This window comes from Lygodium microphyllum, chromosome 21, assembly GCF_053477565.2.
Source record: "Lygodium microphyllum isolate KBCC chromosome 21, Lygodium_microphyllum_v1.1.10, whole genome shotgun sequence".
NCBI classification, from domain to species: domain Eukaryota; kingdom Viridiplantae; phylum Streptophyta; class Polypodiopsida; order Schizaeales; family Lygodiaceae; genus Lygodium; species Lygodium microphyllum.
In genome coordinates this window covers 86,517,246-86,538,229 of record NC_141155.1, presented here as the reverse complement: position 1 = coordinate 86,538,229, position 20,984 = coordinate 86,517,246, and the positions used below count along the sequence as shown (strand labels likewise).

Genomic DNA, 20,984 nt, shown 5'->3' with positions numbered 1-20,984 from the left:
GCCATTCCAAGACACACGAGTTCTTTCACAGAGAGAGAGCCTAAACTTCTCCGCCCACAAAGTGTTGGAGTAGTCTTTTGACCATCCCTCCCTCCCCCCAACCCCGCAAGTGCAAAAATACTCAAACCGAAAAAACAAAAACAAAAACAATTCTTAATAAACCATTCAACAACCAATGAGTACCCTTCATCCAATGCCTTAGCCTCTCTACTTTGACCTTTTGGCCTCCCAAGATAAGATAACCATTGTGTTTATAATCTTAATAGATTCTTGGACAACCAACATGCACTCTCGAGTTGACACCTTAACTACTTTGGATGGGACATCTCAAGAAACTTATGAGCTAAGCTGTACTTGTAGTCTCACTTTTATTCTAATTTTGGGCCAAAGAGAAGATCTAAAGCTGAAAAAGAAGTCACATACTAAATCTTCATTAGCTCATTAAAACAACCCCAAACTCAAAGACAATCAAAGTTTCCATCCCATAAGCCAACACCAAAACTTTGGAAGGATTTACATCTATAAATTAGAGACTACCTAGCCAATCAATTTATCCCTTAGTTGCAAATCTGAAGTCATCAATCTTCAATTGGCTGACCAACCCCAAGCAATTGCCACCACGTCAATTACAACCCTTGGAGACTTGTCCACTATTGCCGTCTACTACTAGACTATTTACAACATTCATCCATTCACTTTTTTTAGTCTCCATTTGTGTTTTTTTAAACATTTTATACATTGTGTTTGGCATATTTTGTGTTCGTGTTTGAGTTCATGTTTCATTCATAGTAGTACACTGCTCCGTGAGAACCATGGTAATACCGTCAAGATCGTGTCACTAACCACTGCAACGTTGAGAGAGAGGTTTTGAGGTGGTGCTCAACATGCACCACGTCCCATGCAGCACCCCCTCAAAACCTTTCAATAGCATATGTAAAAGAAAAAGATGAAAGATGGGAGTCCTTTCAATAAGGTATATAAAAGAAAAAGATGAAAGATAGAGTGTCTACATTTGTGCACTACACACATTTAGCTGCCTGCCCCATGGAATGATTATGTTAACACAAGAACTTCCACTATGTCCCAACACATAAATATCACTCGGCCCAGTTACATCTCATAAAAGTAAAAAGTCTGTGTTGATCTAATCAGAGATGTGTCAAAAGATTTTCAACAAACTTATAGTAGCTCCTGTGCAGGAAACAATATCACAATTTGAGCTTCATCACAGCTCGTTTTCAATTATGCTGCGAATGATATCTGCAGGTAGCAAACCTTCTGTACGAATTGCATTCTTTCCAGCATCTTTACTTACAAATATAAGGGTTGGTAATCCTTGAATCTGAACCTCAGCATGACCATGACGCCATTTACTCAATCGGCAAAAAGAGAAGTGAAAACAATACATTTAGAGAACCTTGTAGAAAGACAAACCTGCATTTGACTCGCAAGCTCAAATTCTTCATCTGTGTCCACCTTAAGAAATGTCACTGTATCACCATACTCTGCAGCTAGCTGCACACGACCCTGTTCATTAGTTTCAAAATTCAAATACCTCGGATTTCCAGCAGATACTGAGCAAGCATTGCAAAAGATCAAACAAATGATTTTGCTAACCTATCTCACATGCATGACTAGTTCCACCACCCAAAGCATTGATTATTCCACACAAAGTACTGAATATAAAACACAGTTGGAAGCATAGTTTTTTCATGAATCAAATGTCAAAACACGTATGAAAGTATGATTTGGGTATGATTCAGACCCTAGACTTGAATCATACGTGATCCTAATTTTTAAACATATTTTAACATTGTTAGTGTCAGACAAAGACATTGGGCCATAAAATTTTGCTGCCTTTTCATAACAGCAAAGCCCCAATTTCCAAATCCAAAATTTCAGCCTTTGAGCTTCAACTTTATGTGTGGAGACACACACACACTCACAGCTCAGCTTTAACAGTGCAGGCTGATTACACTGCACACAGCAGTCTTTGAAGACTGAAAGAGAGAGAGAGAGAGAGAGAGAGAGAGAGAGAGAGAGAGAAGATCTTTTCTTCGATGTTCAAACTTTAGAGTTCAGAGTTCAGCTTTCAGCTGTTAGGCTGTGAACAGTGACAGTGCAGGCTGAATACACTGCACTGCTCAAAGGCTGTGAGAGAGAGAGAGAGAGAGAGAGAGAGAGAGAGATCTTCCCCGCTGGTAAAAAAGTTGGGGGTAGCAGTGTTTCCAGGCAGGCAGGTGTGTTTCCCCCAGTTTGTGGACTTCATGCAGGGATTTTCAGTCGTTTTCAGTCAGGAACCACGATTTCCAGGCTGTGTGCACTTAGGACCACTAAACAGGCAAAAGTGACCTGAAATTGGAGCTTTTTTTATTTTATTTTCGCAAAATTTTTATGGAAAAAAATCAAGTCCAAAATGTGTTTTCCAGACATCTACAAACGTCTGAAATTTCTTTCAGACACGTCTGAGAACAACTATGGTTGGAAGCATACCATTCAGGAGAACTGTGAGCAGATACAGAAAGCCAGAGCTTTCCAAATAAAGAAACGAGAAAAAGTCCCGATATTTTATAGCTTTTAGGGCATCAATTTGGCAAACGTGACAGTAAACATTGCCGGCATCTACGCACAAAAAAAAATTAAGCAGCATCCATGTGCTTCCATCTCCATTATTCACTGATTCTTTTTTCCAAGATATTTCTTATCGTTGTTCTTTTTATCCATTAGATCCCACTGAATATCGAAATTCTAGATCCCTCTTAGAAGCCTGGGGCTTGAGCCAGAAACACTTGGATACTTCAAAAGATACGTCACTGAAGCATCAAAAACTTTCCTGCTACCAATAGTATTACATGCATTCACTGCATCACAGCTAACGATGCTCAGTGAATCACAGCTAACGATGCTGCATGATGTGAACCAATTCCCTGCAATTAATGATGCTGAACAGTTGAAAACAAAGGGAAGTAAAATACATACATGCATTCACTGCATCACAGCTAACGATGCTCAGTGAATCACAGCTAACGATGCTGCATGATGTAAACCAATTCCCTGCAATTAATGATGCTGAACAGTTGAAAACAAAGGGAAGTAAAATACATACATTGGGATATTTGCTCATGATACTCTGAAGTTAGGCCTACCTGAGGGTCCCAGATGAGCCCAGTCAGCTGTAGCAGTCCAGGGAGCCCGTAGCACAAACTGACAAGACTCTGAAGTTAGGCCTACCTAAGGGTCTCAGATGAGCCCAGTTGACTTTCAGAGGGTGCAGGGAGCCCTGGCCCCTTCGGGCCAACTGAAAAAGACCCTTTAATCCAACCACACAACACAGCACTGTCTGAAAATAGTACTATACGATACAGATGCCAATATTCCTGACATTGTTTGTGTTCTTGACAGTTGCCTTTCTCATCCCCTCCTCCCCTCTCTTCCTCCTTCCCCTCTCCCCCCACAAGGCCAAGTCTGCCTCCACTGCTGTGCACACATCTCCTCCTGTCTGCCTCAGCCTCTCATGCAGCACTGCCTTCTACTTTGCTGCCTCCTCTTCCTGCCTACCACTCCCCACCTCAACCTCCAGCACACCACCACCTCCTTCCTCATTGCTTACTTCTCTACTGCCCCCAGACAGCAGCTGCAATTCCTGTTTGGCCCGTGCTACCACCCCACCACTCCCTCCATGCTCCCAAACCCCCCACCCCCCAAAAAAAAAAAAACTATTTCTCCCTTTTCTTCCTTCATTGCCTTCATTCCCTCCCCTTGCTGCACAGCATTCACCTTTGTTCCTCCCTCCCTTGTGGCAGTTTACGACTCATTCTTTGGTAGATTCCTTTGGCAACTAGTCCTGCTTAATGTGAGCGCAAATGGAACCTCATGATGCAACACTAGCACGACTGACAATTCCTCCCAAATCTTTGACCTTAGACATCGTTCAAGATCAGCTTCAAGTTTGGCTCTAGCCACTCTTCTCATCTACCCCTCACACACATCAGAGGTAGTTTATTTGGACCTTAAGATCTTCATGGTTACAGCTTTCACCCCCCAACAATCCTAGGAAATTGATCAAGAACTCCCTAGTAGCATTAAGAAATGGTCATTTACATCGTCCTTGGTACAGCGACTTCAATATGGAGTAGTTCAACCGATGCCACAACAATCCTACATTCTCAATCACTCTTTTCTTCCTAGGGTTAGCTATGAAGCATTGACTTCTAGTGGCTTTTTGAGCACCTCTTCGGCACCGTACTTCCCACATCTTTTGTAGACGCATATGACTAGAGTGGGTATATGTATGAAGGTTCGAGTGAAACTAGTGCAGGATTCCTTCTTGCATTGAGATTGTGGCAATCTTTGTTGAGGGCACATCAAAGTCAAGACATACCTAGAGAATCTTGGCTTACATGGGTCACCCCTATCTCCCTAAGTCATTTGCACTTTTCACTTCATCATCTCATTTTTCTAGTACCGGCAAATCAACTTTGAAGCAAGTTGAAAAGATACAACCAAAGGTTTGTAAATCCATCATTTGCCACATGTATTAATCCAGTGGAGATCCATGTTCTTCAATAGCTACTTGGATTGGACTCTAATTTCCCTTAGCAGTGATAATTCTTTCCATCTTCATTGGTTCAAGATTCCTTGCTTCATCAGCCATGATCAACAGAAGAACCCATGGAGCAATCTTCTAACTAAATATTAGCCTACATAAACACATGCACTCACAATAATCCTGCACCATAATCTATTCACGGTTTTGGGTCTTCAAGTGTAGAACAACACTTCAAGCTTGCTTGGGGTTCAATCCCTCTACCAAACCAACAATCTCTCATGTCTTCTGTACAGGATAGACAATTAGCACTCTCCATTGAGAAGTGAATGCATGTGAGGTTTTTCTTTGCAGTTGCAAAAGTTCATGGAGACACATGAGCCATCACTTCTACTTCAACATCCAAACTCCCATCTTTTGCAATATCCCATTTACTTCCCAAAGACCACTCTCGTTCTATCCACCATAAGGACCATTCATCAAGTGTATTTTCAGCAACACCATCTCCATTTGACAAGAGTTCATAGCCATTCAACAATCAAATCAATGCTTGCAAAGTCATTAGTTCAATCAACAAGCATTTAATTCTCCCACGTTTAAACACAAGGCCCTACTAGAAGCTGGGTGGGGAGCTCTACACCTCCCCTTCTAGGGAGGTCACCTATCCAAGTATTGTTTGTTTTAATGTATGATTAACTAGAAGATTCCCACAAATTGGACTAGCCATCTAGCCCCCAAAACCTTGAGCTAAGGAATGACATCTAGTCTATCCAACTATGGAAATCTTCCTCTATTGGCCTCGGATTCAAACCAGTCCAAGACTCCAAACACATTGCCTCTACACCAATAGTGAGCTGCTTTTTTCTGGCAAGTGTGGATTGCATTTCCGATACCCCCTCGAGTCACACCTTGGTTGAGTTCCTAGTGGTGCCCAAGTTCACCAACCTAAGCTCTAGCCCCCAAAACCTTGAGGTGATGGATAACATCCGGTTTATCCAATTTTGAAAATCTTCCTCTATTGGCCTAGGATTCAAACCCAATCTCAACACATGACCTCTACACCAATAGTGAGCTGATTTTCTCTAGTAAGTGTGGATTGCATTTCCAATGAGCCCTGCAGCAAGAGGTGGCACCTACTATAGATTGGTCCTCCCCTTGGGTCCTCCCACTAGGTTGGCTTTTCCGGACTACCCAACAATAATACCTCCTTGTGGGACTATCGTAATGGTCGATACTAGAAGTAACTTGTTTAGAGGCCCATAAACATTGTAGTGATTTTAGGTATTTTTTATATGCAATGATTATGGTGATTTTAGCATTTATTGTTGGCTGACCTAATCACATTTATGGCATATTTTTGGCCTATATATTAAAGCTCCATCCTCAATAGTCATTCATCAATTGCAAATTCTCATGCAAGACTTATTGGAGAGAGGGAGCCAATGCCAATGCTAATGCCAGCGCCCATGTGGCATGCAACCATTGACTCATTCTTGTATGCAACTATCTCATGTTTAGTATATGGATTCTATTTTTCAAGCATATCTCCGAGTTCACCCTTTGAATTGTTCTTCTGCTTTCTTTTGTTCTCTTTTCTCTCGTGCTGTACAATCTATTATTGTTTACAACAATCTTCTACGCTTCTATCACTGTTCCCACTCCTCTTCCAAATGATGGGGACCAAGACAACCATGAGGAAGTTGTGCTTACATGGGATTCTGATGATGCCCATGCATATTCTACTCTTCTTCATTGTATCTTTAAAGAGATTCTACCGGGGGTCAACTCCCATGGGACAACTTCAATAATATGGCTGAAGCTTCAGATATTGCATGAGGCTCCCTCGACCATGCGTTCAATTACCCTATATGGACACCTTTACCAAATGGCTTGCATACCAAGTGTTCAGATCCTTCAACTACAAAACCCATGGGAAAATATACTTCTTGAAGTTCCCCATGTAAAAATGTAGTTTTAATGTCAAGTTGGTGCACAATCCAACCATAATGGGCAACCAAGACAACCATACACTTGATAGTGGTCATACGGGATGTAAGAGTAAATGTCTCCTCATAATTAATGCCTTTCTTTTGCACATAGCCTTTTGCCACAAGCCTGGCCTTGTACTTATCAATGGATCCATCCACTTTTCTTTTCAACTTACAGACCCATTTAGCACCAATGCCTTTCTTTCCAACAGACAATGTAACTAAATCCCATATTTGATTCTTTATGATAGAATCATATTCAGCTTGCATTACTGCCATCCAATGCACACTCAATAGTGCATCCTCAAAAGAATCAGGCTCATCATCATCAAGTGTATTTTTTGCCATAACAAACTCCATAGCATTACCAAGATCATACAGACGTGTTTATCTTGGAGTACGACCAGCAAGAGGAGCATCCAAATGATTGTCTTGTAGAGTTTGCAAGTACCATCTAGGCATATGTCTAGTCTCTTGATTATGTACATGCTCTTGATGAACTTCAAGTTCAACATATTGTTGAATATTCAGATCAACCATAGGCTGAATTTCTGCATTATTTAATGGAGCAACTAGCTGAACATTTTGTTCATTTAATGAAGCTCCAACTGTATCATCAAAAGTAACAACATATTGTTGAATATTCAAATCAACCATAGGCTGAATTTCTGCATTATTTAATGGAGCAACTAGCTGAACATTTTGTTCATTTAATGAAGCTCCAACTGTATCATCAAAAGTAATAGGCAGCAGTCCTTCAAACACATCGTTTGCAGCCTTATGTGTCATAACCAGCAAGAGATAATTCTGATTTTTCATCAAAAACCACCCCTTTACTGACAAAAACTTTCTTGGAAACAATATCACACAATCTATACCCTTTGCTTTCACTATTGTACCCCACAAATGTGCACTTGACAACCTTATTGTTCAACTTTTTTCTCAATACTTTTCGAATATGAGCATATGCAAGACACCCAAAAGTACGAAAGTGACCAACTGAAGGTTTACGACTATTCCAAGTCTCAAAAGGCGTTATATTTTTTTATACCTTAGTAGGGCACCTATTCAAAACATGACAAGCATACATAATATTCCATCCAAAATCTATGTGGCAATTTTTTAGCTTTCAACATGCATCTGGCCATCTCCATGAGTGACCGATTCATCATTTCTACAACCCCATTCTGTTGTTGAGTATATGCAGTAGTATATTGATGTGCAATGCCTCTTTATTTCAAAAAATTATTCAACAAGGAATACATATTTTCTCCCTCAGTCCAAACGGAGAGTCTTAATCTCACAATAAAATTGATTTTCCAAAAGTGCAATAAAAGCAAAAAATGCATCATACACTTCTCACTTTTTCACCAATGAATAAACCCAACAAAAACGTGTAAAGTCATCAATGAAGGTGACGAAGTAATAACATCCACCCAATGATTGTGTGTGCATGGATCCACATACATCTGAATGCACAATCTGCAACTTGGCCATTGCTTTAAAAGAAACATCACAAGAAAAAGAAAACCGATGCATTTTTTCCAAAATGCGTCCCTTACAAATATACTTAGGAGGTCTCTCCAAGAGAGGTAAGCCTTCCAACATCTGAGTACGCTGTATAGGCATCAAACTGCCATAGTTCACATGCCCCATGCAAGCATGCCATAACTTTGCCAATGACATAACAAGAGTAATAGTAGATACCAAATAAACTAATTGATCAACCAAATGAGCATCTAACTCATAAAGTCCATGACATAATATGCCAATGAGTACCAAAGTCAAGAATTTCTTATCCCTGACCATGCATTTATCATCATTAAAAATGACTTGCATTCCATATTTTGCTAAAGAAAAAATAGATAACAAATTCTTCTTTATCCCTAGCACATATAAAGCATCTTGCAAACGGAGAGTAGAGCCATCAATGGCATTCAAGACAATCTCTCCAACACCTCTAACAGGATTAGATGAATTGTTGGCACATTGCATTGATTTGCCAACAAGAGCTGCAACAACAAAGGTAAACAAATTCCTACGAGATATAATGTGTTTAGAAGTACCACTGTCAAAGAACCAAGCGCTAGCATCCTCTGTAGAGCTGAATACTCTATTTGCCCAAGAAGAATCATAACTGCAAGCATAAAAATAGTAGTCATAGTCGATGACAAACGATGCAAACTTTGTAGCAGTAGCAGTAGAAGGTGCATCTGAAACTCACATCCCAAAATCATTTTTCTCCTTAGCAATGCGTTTTTTGCATTCTATGATATAATGATCTAGCTTTTTATAATAATAGCACTTGCCGTTCTTGGCTTGTGTGTCCCCATGCTTCTTCTTGTTCTGTGAAGTTCCTAAAACTTCCAGAACTCTATGGAGCATTCTTGAACCAATTGCCCTTGCCCTTTTGTCTTGCCATAAAAGTCTGTTCAGAGGCTACAACATCCACCGCACTATTCTTCCTTGTTTGCTCTTCTTCCAGCAATAAGCTAATCAACTGAAGAAAAGTGAGTGGTTGCATAGAAATTCGCATTGTAAGATTCAATGCCGTATGAAAGGCCAAATAAGAAAGTCCCAGAGAGTTCAAAGTCATAGAGATCATCTCGTGAAATAGCAGTAGACTGAATATGTAAGATTATAGACCACTAAACTGCCAATGCAATAAGTGACAATGCTTAGGCATCTTGAGAGTCCCAAGCTTTCTATCCAACTATTCTTTGGGATGGTGGCTGAATGTAAGCTTGCCTTTGACCACAACCTTCTTGTGGAGGAGTTGCAGGAGCCATATCACCAAGACGGACTTCTTTCCCATTGACATACTCCCAAAGATTTTTTGCAACAAGCACATTCTTCATCATGAAGGACCACACAGAATAAGTGAAAACATCACTCTGTCCTCTTTTGATACATAAGTGAAAACATCACTCTGTCCTTGATTTGCCATGATAAATGTCACTCTTTCAAATGCACAAGAGCAATAAAAAAAGCTGACCCAAACCTGAAAATCTACAAAGTTTCAAAAATTACAGTAAATGCTAAGCTGTAATCAAGTGAATCGTGTCACACTTGACCACTATTGCCTCAATGTGCTCAAATTTTTCAGATTTCAACAAGCAACACACTGTCCAATGCAATAAGAGTGCTTAGCAGTACTAAAAACACAAAAGCCTCAAAATTTGACCGTCCAATGGGCAAGATTTCAATCAATTTCAGACTACAACTTCAGTACATATGCCAATGTCCGCCAAAAATACAAAAACCCAAATTTGCTTACCCAAATGCCTGTAAATTTGTGTAATTTGTGCATTCAAGCACTTGTTGAGGTAAAAATTTACATTTCCTTGGAAAAGTCCTTTACTTTGGCTTGATATTTTGAATAAAATAATAAAATATACCTATGACAGCTGAGGATGAGTTGGAAGAAGGCTGTCGTGGCAGTTGGAGCTATCAAAACAGCTAGCATAGCTATCGCAAGACTAACGGAGCTGTCCACAAGCAAGTGGAGCTGCTACTAGTAAAGGGTGGCCACTACAAATGGATGAAGCTGCTAGAGACAGACGAACTGCAAGACTGACAAGCGGCAATCTGCAAGGCGGCGACCTATGGTGACTGCAAGCAATACTGCTCGCTGGCATCGCCAAGGACAAGGCAACGCAGCTACCTGTGGAGCTAGCAGCTGGCGGGCGGCGCAGTCTAGCTGTAGGCAGCACAATTGGAGGAGCTAGCGAAGAGGGCATGGAGCTGGCCGACAGTGCGCTGGAGGAGCTAAGGCAGCTGCCAAGTGGTCAAGGCTCCGATACCACTTGTTGAAAGAGATAGACAACAGCTGCTCAGCTTGGAAGAGAGTGCAAACAATAGAGAGAGAGAGAGAGAGTGTGTGTGTGTGTGTGTGTGGTCATTGCTCGACACTTGATTGATTGGAAAGTGTGTAACACAAAGTACAAAGTACGAAGTACATCCTTAGACTTCAAGGTTGTGTAGGTGGCTTAAAATGCGTTCACACGGATTTGTATAACGTACAGTAAGCAACCAAACTATGTAACATAAATACACAAATAAAGAATAATATGACTAGGAGGAAAAGCCTCTCTTACGAAGATTAAAAAGTGCGCCAGTGTCCTATGTGCGGATCACCAACACTCCTGTGTGAGCGTAGGCGTGAGTAAAATCCAACAACCTCCAAATAGGCCACCCTATTGTGTAAATCCAAGACAACAAGAGAAGATTATGAAGCAAGTGAATAAGCTCTTGGAGAAGGATCTGATAAGACCGAGTTCCTCACCTTTTCACTCTTCTATCCTCTTAGTGCAAAAGAAATATGGATCTTGGTACATATGTGTGGACTATAGGACCCTCAATAAAATTACAATTCATAATAGGTTTCCCATTCCAAGAATTGATGATATCTTGGATAGATTGAAAGGATCCAAAGTATTCAGTTGGATTGACTTAAAGAGCAACTACCATCAGATAAGGATTCCTCCTCGAGATATTCTTAAAACAACATTTAGGACAACTTTTGGTTTGTATGAGTTTCTTGTGCTATCATTTTGTCTCACCGACGCTTGTGCAACCTTTCAAACAATGATGGAAAGAATCTTTAAAGTACATCGAAAGTTTATAAATACTTTCTTTAATGATATCTTGGTTCATTCAAAAGATGAACAAAAGCATAAATAACATTTGAAAAATAGTGTTTCAAAAACTTCACAAACACAAACTTTATGTGAATTGCAAAAAGAGTGATTTTTCCTTAGAAGAGATTCACTACAAGCCATATTGTACCCAAAGATGGGATTCGAATGGATCCAGAAAAAGTCAAGGCATTGTAGAATGGTGAGGATTGACTAGTGTTCATAAAGTTCGAAATTTCTTGGGATTATGCTCTTATTATAGAAGATTCATTAAATGGTTTGCAATGGTTGTTGGACCATTCCATGATTTATCCAATAAAGCAATGGCATTACAATCGATCAAACTAAAGAAAAAAGCCTTTGAAGCTCTAAAGCTCTATATCAGCAAAGGATCTATTTTGATCATACCTAATTTATCAAAATCTTTCTTTGTGGGATGTGATGCTTCAAGAGATTTTATTAGTGCAATCTTAAACTAGGAAGGGCAGGCAATTGCTTGTGCAAGCAAAAGGTTGCAAAATGCAAAAAAAAAAAAAATGCTACAACCTATGAAAGTAGTTAATGGTGATTATTCAAGCTTTAAAAGATTAGAGACACTATCTTTTAGATGGAAATTTTTCATCAAGACGGACAGTGATAGTCTGAGACATTTTTTCAACCAACCAAGGATTCTAAGAAGCATATTCGATAGGCTAATTATTTAGCTCAATTTAACTTTGAAAATTTGCATACTCCTAGGAAACAAAACAAGGTAGCTAATGTCCGGTCAAGAAGACCTTAGATTCATGTAGTGGCAATGATTCATCATACAAATTTCACTAGTATAACAGACATGTATGATTCTAATAAAGAATTTAAAATCATCTTGGAGAGTTTACAACTTGGTAAAAGAGTAAACTCTTATGTTATCAAAAATGGATTTCTTTCGATGGAAAATAAGTTATGCATTACTAAAGATTTCAGGTCTAAAGTAATGGAAAAATGTCATATTGCTCTTTACATGACTCATCATGGTATTTTGGCCACAACCAAGCTATTGGAAATGTATTTCTTTTGGCCAAGTCTTTGACGAGACATTGAACAATTTGTCAAAGAATATCTTGTGTACCAAAAGATTAAGTTTATCAACCTTAGAAAAATATTGCCATGGATTTTATTTTTGGCTTACCAAAATCAACAAACGACAATGATGGCATATAAACTATTATTGATAGGTTTAACAAGCAGGCTTATTTCATTCCAATCAAAAAGACTATCAAGTCTCAATATATGGCTAGAATAATTATTCAACAAATCTTTAAGTATCATGGATTACCACAATCCATCATGGGTGATAGAGATCCACAAATCACTAAACTCTTTTCATGAGCTCTTTTTGAAAATTTGGGTAGAAAGCTTGCTATCTTTTTCTTTTTATCATCCTCAAACAGATTGTCAAAGTGGATAAGATAGTCAATCTCACAATATTAGATATACTGAAGTACTATTGCCATGAAGCCAACCAACAATTAGGAAAAGTATTTATCTTTGGTAGAATATGCCTATAACATCACAGTTCATACTTCTACAAGTAAAGCATCATTTGAGATCATATATGGAAAACCACTCTTACTACCTATTCTCAAAACAAAGAAGAAGATATTTTATGCCGATAAGTTCATCCATGATATAGATGCAACTTTTATCTAAGTAGAAGGAGTAGGGAGCTATCCAAAGATCTCAAGAAAAATAAAAGAAAGCAACACATAAGGATTGAAGGCACTTGATTTTGCAAGGAGATTGGATGTGGCTGAATTTGACAAAGTTCGTCCAAGAGACTCTAACAAGCCTTCATTCCAAGTCATTAATCTTGGAGCAAGAAATTATAGGTTGTTTCAAGTCATTGAAAAGATTAATGATGTTTGTTATAAATTACAACTTTCAAAGCATTGGAGAATTCACAATGCTTTTTATATCCATCTTCTAAAGCCTTACAAAGAGCCTCTATCATTGAAACCTATAACTGAGAATCCACCTAAAGTAGATAAATAGGAGGAGATTCTTCAACCAGAGAAAATAGTCTTTCATATGATCAAGAAACGAGAAAAAGCAATATGTGGCATCTAGAATGGAACATGTATCATTTTAAAGAGACAAGTCTCCTCTCTCTCTCTCTCTCTCTCTCTCTCTCTCTCTCTCTCTCTCTCTCTCTCTCTCTCTCTCTCTCTCTCTCAATTTTCACAGTGATAATTAATCGAGTTAGTTAAGTTCAAAGTATTGTCTTTCTTACATTTTTCCTCGTGCTTACTAGATCATACACCGTAGTTGTTCTTAGTTTGTCACCGACAATTTAAGTAAATTGTGCGGTTTTCGACATTATGCCAATTGCAATTTTAGAAAAGCCAAAAGTATGTAATATATCAAATCACTATCCAAGCATGTGAACAAGTCAAAGCATCCACCACTTAAATCCAAGATCAAAAAGCATTCAAAATGCCCAAGAAAATATATCTAAAATGAGTTTTACTACTATGGCTATCATACATGTTTTCAATTGCTTTGACATACACCCATACATCATGTCTACTTATCACACATTAGTTGTCTACCAAGAAACAATGAAAACGGAGCTCGAATAGTGTCCTTATGACCCAAAAAACATTAAAATGTGCGTCTAAAATTAATCATTTTCCACACTTTTTTTTGCAATTTTTTGTGCCAAGAATGAAATCCTAGATAAGACCAATCCACAATAATTTTCATGAAATTTTTCTGACCAATTTTTTTCTTCAAATTGACACCTGAAAATGATATAATAACCGGTCTTTTAGCCTTGAAACAACTAGTTCAACAAGATTGCAATGTGAACATAGAGCAATGAACCAGTTTGGGAAATAACCAGTTGAAGCTTGCCTTCAATGTGAATAGAGTTTCTAAAATATTCAATTCATAAGCAGCTTAGCGTGAATAGACGATAAGAACTAGTTCATCTTTAAAAGTGTGAGATTGGATATTTTGAATTAAGGCTTGTCTAAGGCCTAAAGAAGTCGTAAAATGAATTACTTCATGCTAGGAAGGCTGATGGCTGAAAATCTGCAAAAACAAGATGGGCTGAATGATGGCGGAGCAGCCAGCTAGAACTGCAAACACAAGCTATATGGGGCATTTATTGCAATCGCCAGCAGCAAAAGCAACCGCAGCGCAACAGTGGACAGGTTGATTATGATGTGGCAGCAATCATGTGGACTGGACAGCCACTGTTGGAAGGTTGATGGCTGAAAATCTGCAAAAACAAGATGGACTGAATGGTGGGCAGCCTATCTATTTATAGATGCAGAAGGAACCTCGTAAATTCAGGTTTTGCTTATGGGACACAACAACTCTCTAGGTTCATGCACTATTTAATGAAATGTTTGGTAATTTCCATGTTTTGGGACTTTTTTAAAGAGCTAGTCAATTTGTAATACATTTTTAGCTCAACATATGCCTCTAGGCTTGATTGTGAAGACTTCAAGCTTTCAATTGTGTTCCAAGTAGATAAACTTTTCTCAACTAATAGGTGATCGATCTCGTCACCAAAGTGCTCTAGCTAAACGTAACTTGTGAAGGAGTATGAGGCAAATAAGAGCTAGGCCATTGTGAATGATCCCTAAAAGAAAAATAAGTAGATCGAGTGTTGTTCTCCAAATCAAGACCATACCTCAAGGCCTCCATCAAAGGAGTAGTTGGAGAAAGCATCACAAGATCCGAAGATAGAGTCATTTAAGCTATTGTGAATCAAATACATATCGTTCATGTATCTTGCACAAAATCAAGCTCTCCATGATAGCCAGAGGATACTCTTTAAAAGAGCACCAACCCTAAAACCATGTAAAGATAAGCTAGGGTTTGCACAAAGAACACGAAATGTACGGACACAACTAAAACACAATAAAGTCAAACAGTTTTGCAATAAATGCAAAATGCAAGACACAAAAGCACAAACGCACTCAAAAAGAAAAATATTTTTGATGTGAATGAATCACTATGGATCTAAGGCAACACCAATCTACAAAGGTTGGACAACCACAGGGAGAGATGTTGAAGGTAGAAACCTACAAACAAAAATGGACTCACAAACATACTCAGAGAATAAAAATATTTTTGACGTGAATGAATCACTACAGATCTAAGGCAACACCAATCTACAAAGGTTGGACAACCACAGGGAAAGATGTTGAAGGTAGAAACCTACAAACAAGAATGGGCTGAATGGTGGCAGCCTGTAAATTTACAAATGAGTGGATCCTCCCAAATTAGGGTTTTGGCTTATGGAACACGGAACTCTCTAGGACTACATATCCTTTAATAGAACTTTGGGTAATTCATATGCTTTAGGACTTGACTGTTTTAAAGAGCTAATCAATTTATAATACATTTTTTAGTTCAACAACCACTTTCTACATCTCTAAGAGGATGGACTTATTGTCCAACCACACTATATGTATACGCACCTCCCCTACAATATACGCGCCGTTATTGGACACATGTATATCCTCCCATCGACTAAGGATGGAGACGCGCCGATGGATAGATATTTCGGTAGAGGACACGATACGTCGACTCTATGATTGAGAGCTCAAGACTACGAAACACTACATATGCAAATATACAATGTACAATGACCTAAGAGGAAGGTATCATTCCATGAGGGCTTTGGAACTCTCCTCCATGTCATGAACTATAAGGACCAAAGATGTCTGGAGCTTTTCCTCTTGGACCGCATCACACATCACTACTATGAGACGCAAGACCAGCTTGCGCACAAGGACCCAAGCAAAGAGCAATGATGGATTTCTTCTATAAACCAAATTCTACAAGCACTACTAGTTGAGCATACTGGAGTCATCCCACCAAACTACACCTACCCCACACCACGGAGTCACACTAAACAAGGCCATTGCACTTTGCCGAGCACGATGACCTTTGTTGAGCTAACATAAGCATTACATAATGAATTAGCCACTTAACAACCTCAAAAATGCTTAATTAATGAAAACCCTAAATTGGTGCGCCGTTTGAGAGAGTTTTAAAATAGTGCCTAGTATGAGATCCCGAAACTTTCTATAACTAGGCATGCTACCCTCCATTCAGTCCAATCTCGTTTTCGCAGGTTTCAAGCCCTTTAACTTCGCTGCCCACACCTCGTTCGCGAAGGACATCTCATCTGAAGCTGCCCATTGCTGTCTATATCAATCTGACGCTTGTTTCCAGCCTCCACTTTGATGTTCTCTCACATTCCAGCCATTGCCTTACTGATCCAGCCACACAGTTGTTGCGTTTGTTGCCTAGCAACCCCTCTCCATAGTTGGTGGCTGCTTCTTAACCACTTCTTGCTCTGCTTGCAATCATCCAAACATTGCCACCCTGCTATTTTTGCTATCGTCTGATTGGGAGAATGTCATGAGGATATGTATTTTTGAAACCTCACTTAACATGTGGATTAATTTTAATCACATGATTAAGTAAGTGTTGCACATGTGAGGTGCAACTGGGATTCAAGTAAATTTACGAGCCCGGGACCCGAAGAAATCACAGGATGTCAAAGGCAAAAGTTACTATAAGTTATGCCGCACAGGTACTTGGTGGTATCTAGTGCCAGTTGTTAGCCTAGGTCATCCATTTGGCCATAAGTGTCACTCAGTGACACTAGAGAAGTGGCGTTTAATGGTACCTAACACCAATCCAATGGTCAAAGATGGTGCAAAGACACTCGAAAATGGAAGTTGCCTAGCCAATTTAATTATTGGCCAATCAAATTATTTTTCAAGGTATCGAAATAATTATTTGATTAATTTGTAATATTTAAAAAAGTAATATTTAATTATAAAAAATGCTGAAAAAACCATTCGGAAAGGCTTCCACTTGTCAAAAATGCCTATGCAAGACTGAAAAACATCTTTAGAGCCTAGAGAGAAGCATTTCTATAAATTCAGCTTGCAAGGGAGAGAAAGGGGAGCTTCTGAGGCTGCCAAGGGCAGCAGAAGACCAATCAACAGCAGAAGACACCATCTACAGGCTGTTGAGACACAGTAGCAACTATAAATGACTAATTTTCCTCAGTTCTTTGCATCTACAAGCTGTTGTGGCAAGGCAGCAACTGCATTTGATTGATTTTCAATCATTCTTCACAACAAAACTTTTAATTTTCTCTCTCTACAGCTTTCCCTCTCATCTCCCAATCATTTCACAGTCTTGCTCCGAAGATCTCAGCATTTGACCCTTGGAGGCTGAGAAATTGCAAATTTCTTTGATGTAAACCCTAATTTACAACAGAAATTAGGGTTTAGCTACAGCCTTACGAAGCGTGCCAAATATTGGAAGCTCCAAAACTTGGATTCAACAAGGCTGAAGGTGAATTTCAGCTGAATTCAAGTGGAGGACTAGCCAACCATTGAATTTGGGGCATTTCCATCGTCTATGAAGTGGGTGAAGGCCAATTGAGTGCCCGAATCAAAGGGCAAAATAGATTGAAGACTTACTGGTCACTTTGGACAACAAGGGGAGTTGAAATACTGAGAGGGATTGGGAGAATCCCATTGTAAATCAACTTTTTCTTCAATAAAGCTAAAGAAATACCAAAAGGGGCGCTAATTTTGGGACCAATCGGGTGTGCATTGTCCAAGATCAATAGGTAAACTTTTATTTTCAGATTTGCATTTATTGTTTGCTACTGTAATTAAGTTGTAATCAAGGATTTACCACCCTATCCGAGGAGGAAGGCTGGTTTCAAAGGACCACATTAGCATTTGTGTTTTCAACTTTTTGCTATCACCCAATTTTTCTCTCTCCTCAATTACCTACGTTTTTAGTATCTCTCTCTCCTAACTACTCATCTGTATCAGATCCAACTTCCAAAGCTGTGTTTACTGGTATTCAACCCTCGGAGGCTGCCTTGCTATGTTTCAGGCTCCATTTGGCGTATGACACACTCTCCAACTCATTACCTCTACCTTGGTCCTTGAGACACGAGTTCAAGATTCAGTATTCATTCATTGCATAGTGTGTTTGCTACACGAGCACACTATTTTCAGTAGACATTCACTTCACTATTCTCTATATAAATTCTCTCATTTATCCTAACCCTAACTATGTTCTATCAGTTTGTGCTTTGTGGTATGATTGGTTTTGTGTTTTCTATGTTTAGAGCATTTCTTCACATGGTATCAAAGCCAAGTTCTTTTTGAGATACCTAGGACTTTGATCAAAAAGCTCATCCACAAAAGCAAGAACAACAAAAGGGTCAAATGACTTCGAACACTTCCACACCGCTTCAATCTCCATAGCCAAACATGTCTAGAAAGAATCAAGAGTGGGCCTCCAACCTTGCCACTGATAGATCTAGCATGGCTGGAGAGACTTCAAATTACCATGGAGTCCACCAGCCATACGAGATTTCAGCTACAGAGTACGATCTCATCCTTGTGCACAAGGCTCAACAACAGATTGAAGGTAAGATTGAGTTTTCTCCTTTAGATTCAATGCATAGAACTAATGACCATGTAGGAAAGACGGAATCTCCACCACAAACTAGCCATCCACAAGCGGAAACTAGCATGGACTATACACCACTTCCATCGTGCATCTTTACTCTAGTGTCAAATATGATCAGATGTTTCAAATTCTGTTCAAGCTGATTTCTCTTTTTCTCAAGGGTCAGCAGATCCTCTTGACAAAGGGATTATCCATAATGATTTTTGGTTTATGAGCAATGAAGAAGACAGATTTTTCTTTTTAAACTTGAAAGAAGGTAAGAAATTGAAGCAAAAAGTTGCGAGTATCACTTCACTTCCTTTTCCTTCAAATGATTTTGTTTCTCATGGTCAAACTAGAGTAGGTGCATCCACATCCACATCACAATCATCTTTTCAATTTCTTGCATTTAATGGACAAAAGAACCCACATACTTTTCCACTTCCACACCAATCACAAATCCTTTTGGACTCCCACCCATCCCACCCTCATATTCCGCTGCACCTTTCTTTAAACCACACTACCTTGCGGAGTTCCGCACACTTGGCCAAAGCCTCTTAGGACACCTCCTTACACCCATCCGGGCGGCATACCCATGATAGAGGCTCGGTCTCCCCTACACACACTTTCAAGCTATCCCTTTGGGAGTGCATCCCAAACATACCCGAATGTGCCCCAATTGGTACCGCAATTTGCCTCCATGGCATTACTAGTTATTCTTCTATTCCCCAACCGGCATTTGGACAGGGCTCACATGTCCCAATGCCTCCACCGTCACCATCGGCACCATATAGAAACATTCATGTTCCAGTGCCTCCGCATCAATCAACACTCCTTGGACACTCAGTCTGTTTCTGCCTACCCACCTAATCCATCGCTCGCTTATCCACTACCACCAAATCCACCTTATCCACCTCCATATCCTATACCAACATCCCATTCATCCTCATCAACCAAGCATACTTTTTCAAACAAGACTCATTTTAACAGGATGAATTTTATCCCTTTGTCCAATTTGATGAGGCATATTTCGGATTCCTAAGGTTTGTGGAAACTTGTTCTCGAATAAGAACCCCGGCCTCACCCCCGATGGTTTCCATATGAGGTTTGACACTCTTGGAAAAGCCGCAATGCCATAGCCATAGTCCAATTGATGCAAGGTCTCCTTCCTAAATTCCATTCTTAGCTCCAACATTTTGACCTTGCCATTGAGCATTTGGCCCATCTCATTGATCGCTATGCCACGCAAGATCACATTCATAGCATTAACTTTGACCATGAGCTGCAAAACTTCACAATCACTAATAAGGACAACTTAAAAGTCAAGTTGACTGAGTATCAACATCTCCTCGCTGAGTTGTAATCCATAGGGGGCCCTAAGTCCCTTGAAAATCACGTTACATTGTTCCTTAATAAGATGCCGAGAAAATATTTCCATTTTATGCACCAAGTTATCTCACAACCCCCAGATGCCCACGTTCTATGAATTTGAGAGTCAACTACTACATTACACTTGGTTGTTTGATCAATTTCATGGAACATCCTCCACAAAGGGGACCTTTGTTGCATCTTCTCAAAAGGAGCACCAAGGGAAGGGCAAGCAAACTCAAACTTCCAATCAAAATCCAAATCAAACCCAAGCTAGTGAGTCACAACGAACTTCCCACAGTCAAAACTCAACCCCAAGCGACAGAATGTACCAAACAAAAATCAATATTGTCAACATTGTCAAAAGACTAATCACTTTGACGATGAGTATCATTTAAAGTTTAAGGGCAATCCACCCGAGACTCACATCTCGAGCACATCCAATGAGAGCACATCCAATGAGGACACCCATTGCTCACATGACATCTAGTTCTTCTACTCTCTCCACTCGAGAAGTTGTCAGAATGTCTACCCATCCTATTGTTGTGGACTTCAATTACCCTCGAGCATGTGTTATCTCTCTTGAGGATAAACTTGATGAGTTCCCTTCTCGCTTAGAGTTGCCCTCTCCTTCGAGTACCGAGCTAGACGCACTTGAGCCCACTTTCTCTAGAGACCCTTTGGCCTATGGAGTCTTCTTCTATTTCATATCTTTGTGATACTGATTGTGATCCCTTTCCACTTCCCATCTACACATCACTTGATCCTTGTAGGGAGTCACAAGGATGTGAAATTTTGATGTTTTGCTTATGCTTAATTGACATTTGATTAAAGGATTAATCAAATGTGCAATTAAAATATGCACATGTGAGGTGCAAGCTACTTTTTCACAGTTGAAGGCCGAAGGACCCTGTGAAAAAGATGGGTGTCAAAGGCAAAAGTTATAACAAGTTA

General features: G+C 39.5%; 1 protein-coding gene across 2 annotated transcripts in view; it reads right to left on the bottom strand.

The window, feature by feature from the left end:
- Window positions 1-960: 960 nt before the first annotated feature.
- Window positions 961-20,984, bottom strand: part of LOC148018243 (thioredoxin-like protein CITRX, chloroplastic) — a 29,131-nt gene continuing 9,107 nt past the window's right edge. Inside the window, exons 3-4 of one of the 2 annotated variants that reach the window (XM_087662259.1) lie at window positions 1,435-1,527; window positions 961-1,342 (exon numbers count right to left, since the gene is read on the bottom strand). In XM_087662259.1, the coding sequence (XP_087518385.1) occupies window positions 1,226-1,342; window positions 1,435-1,527 (210 nt within the window). In that variant the 3' untranslated portion in view covers window positions 961-1,225. The remainder of the gene's footprint in view (window positions 1,343-1,434; window positions 1,528-20,984) is intronic. The other variant, XM_087662260.1, reaches the window with a different exon arrangement.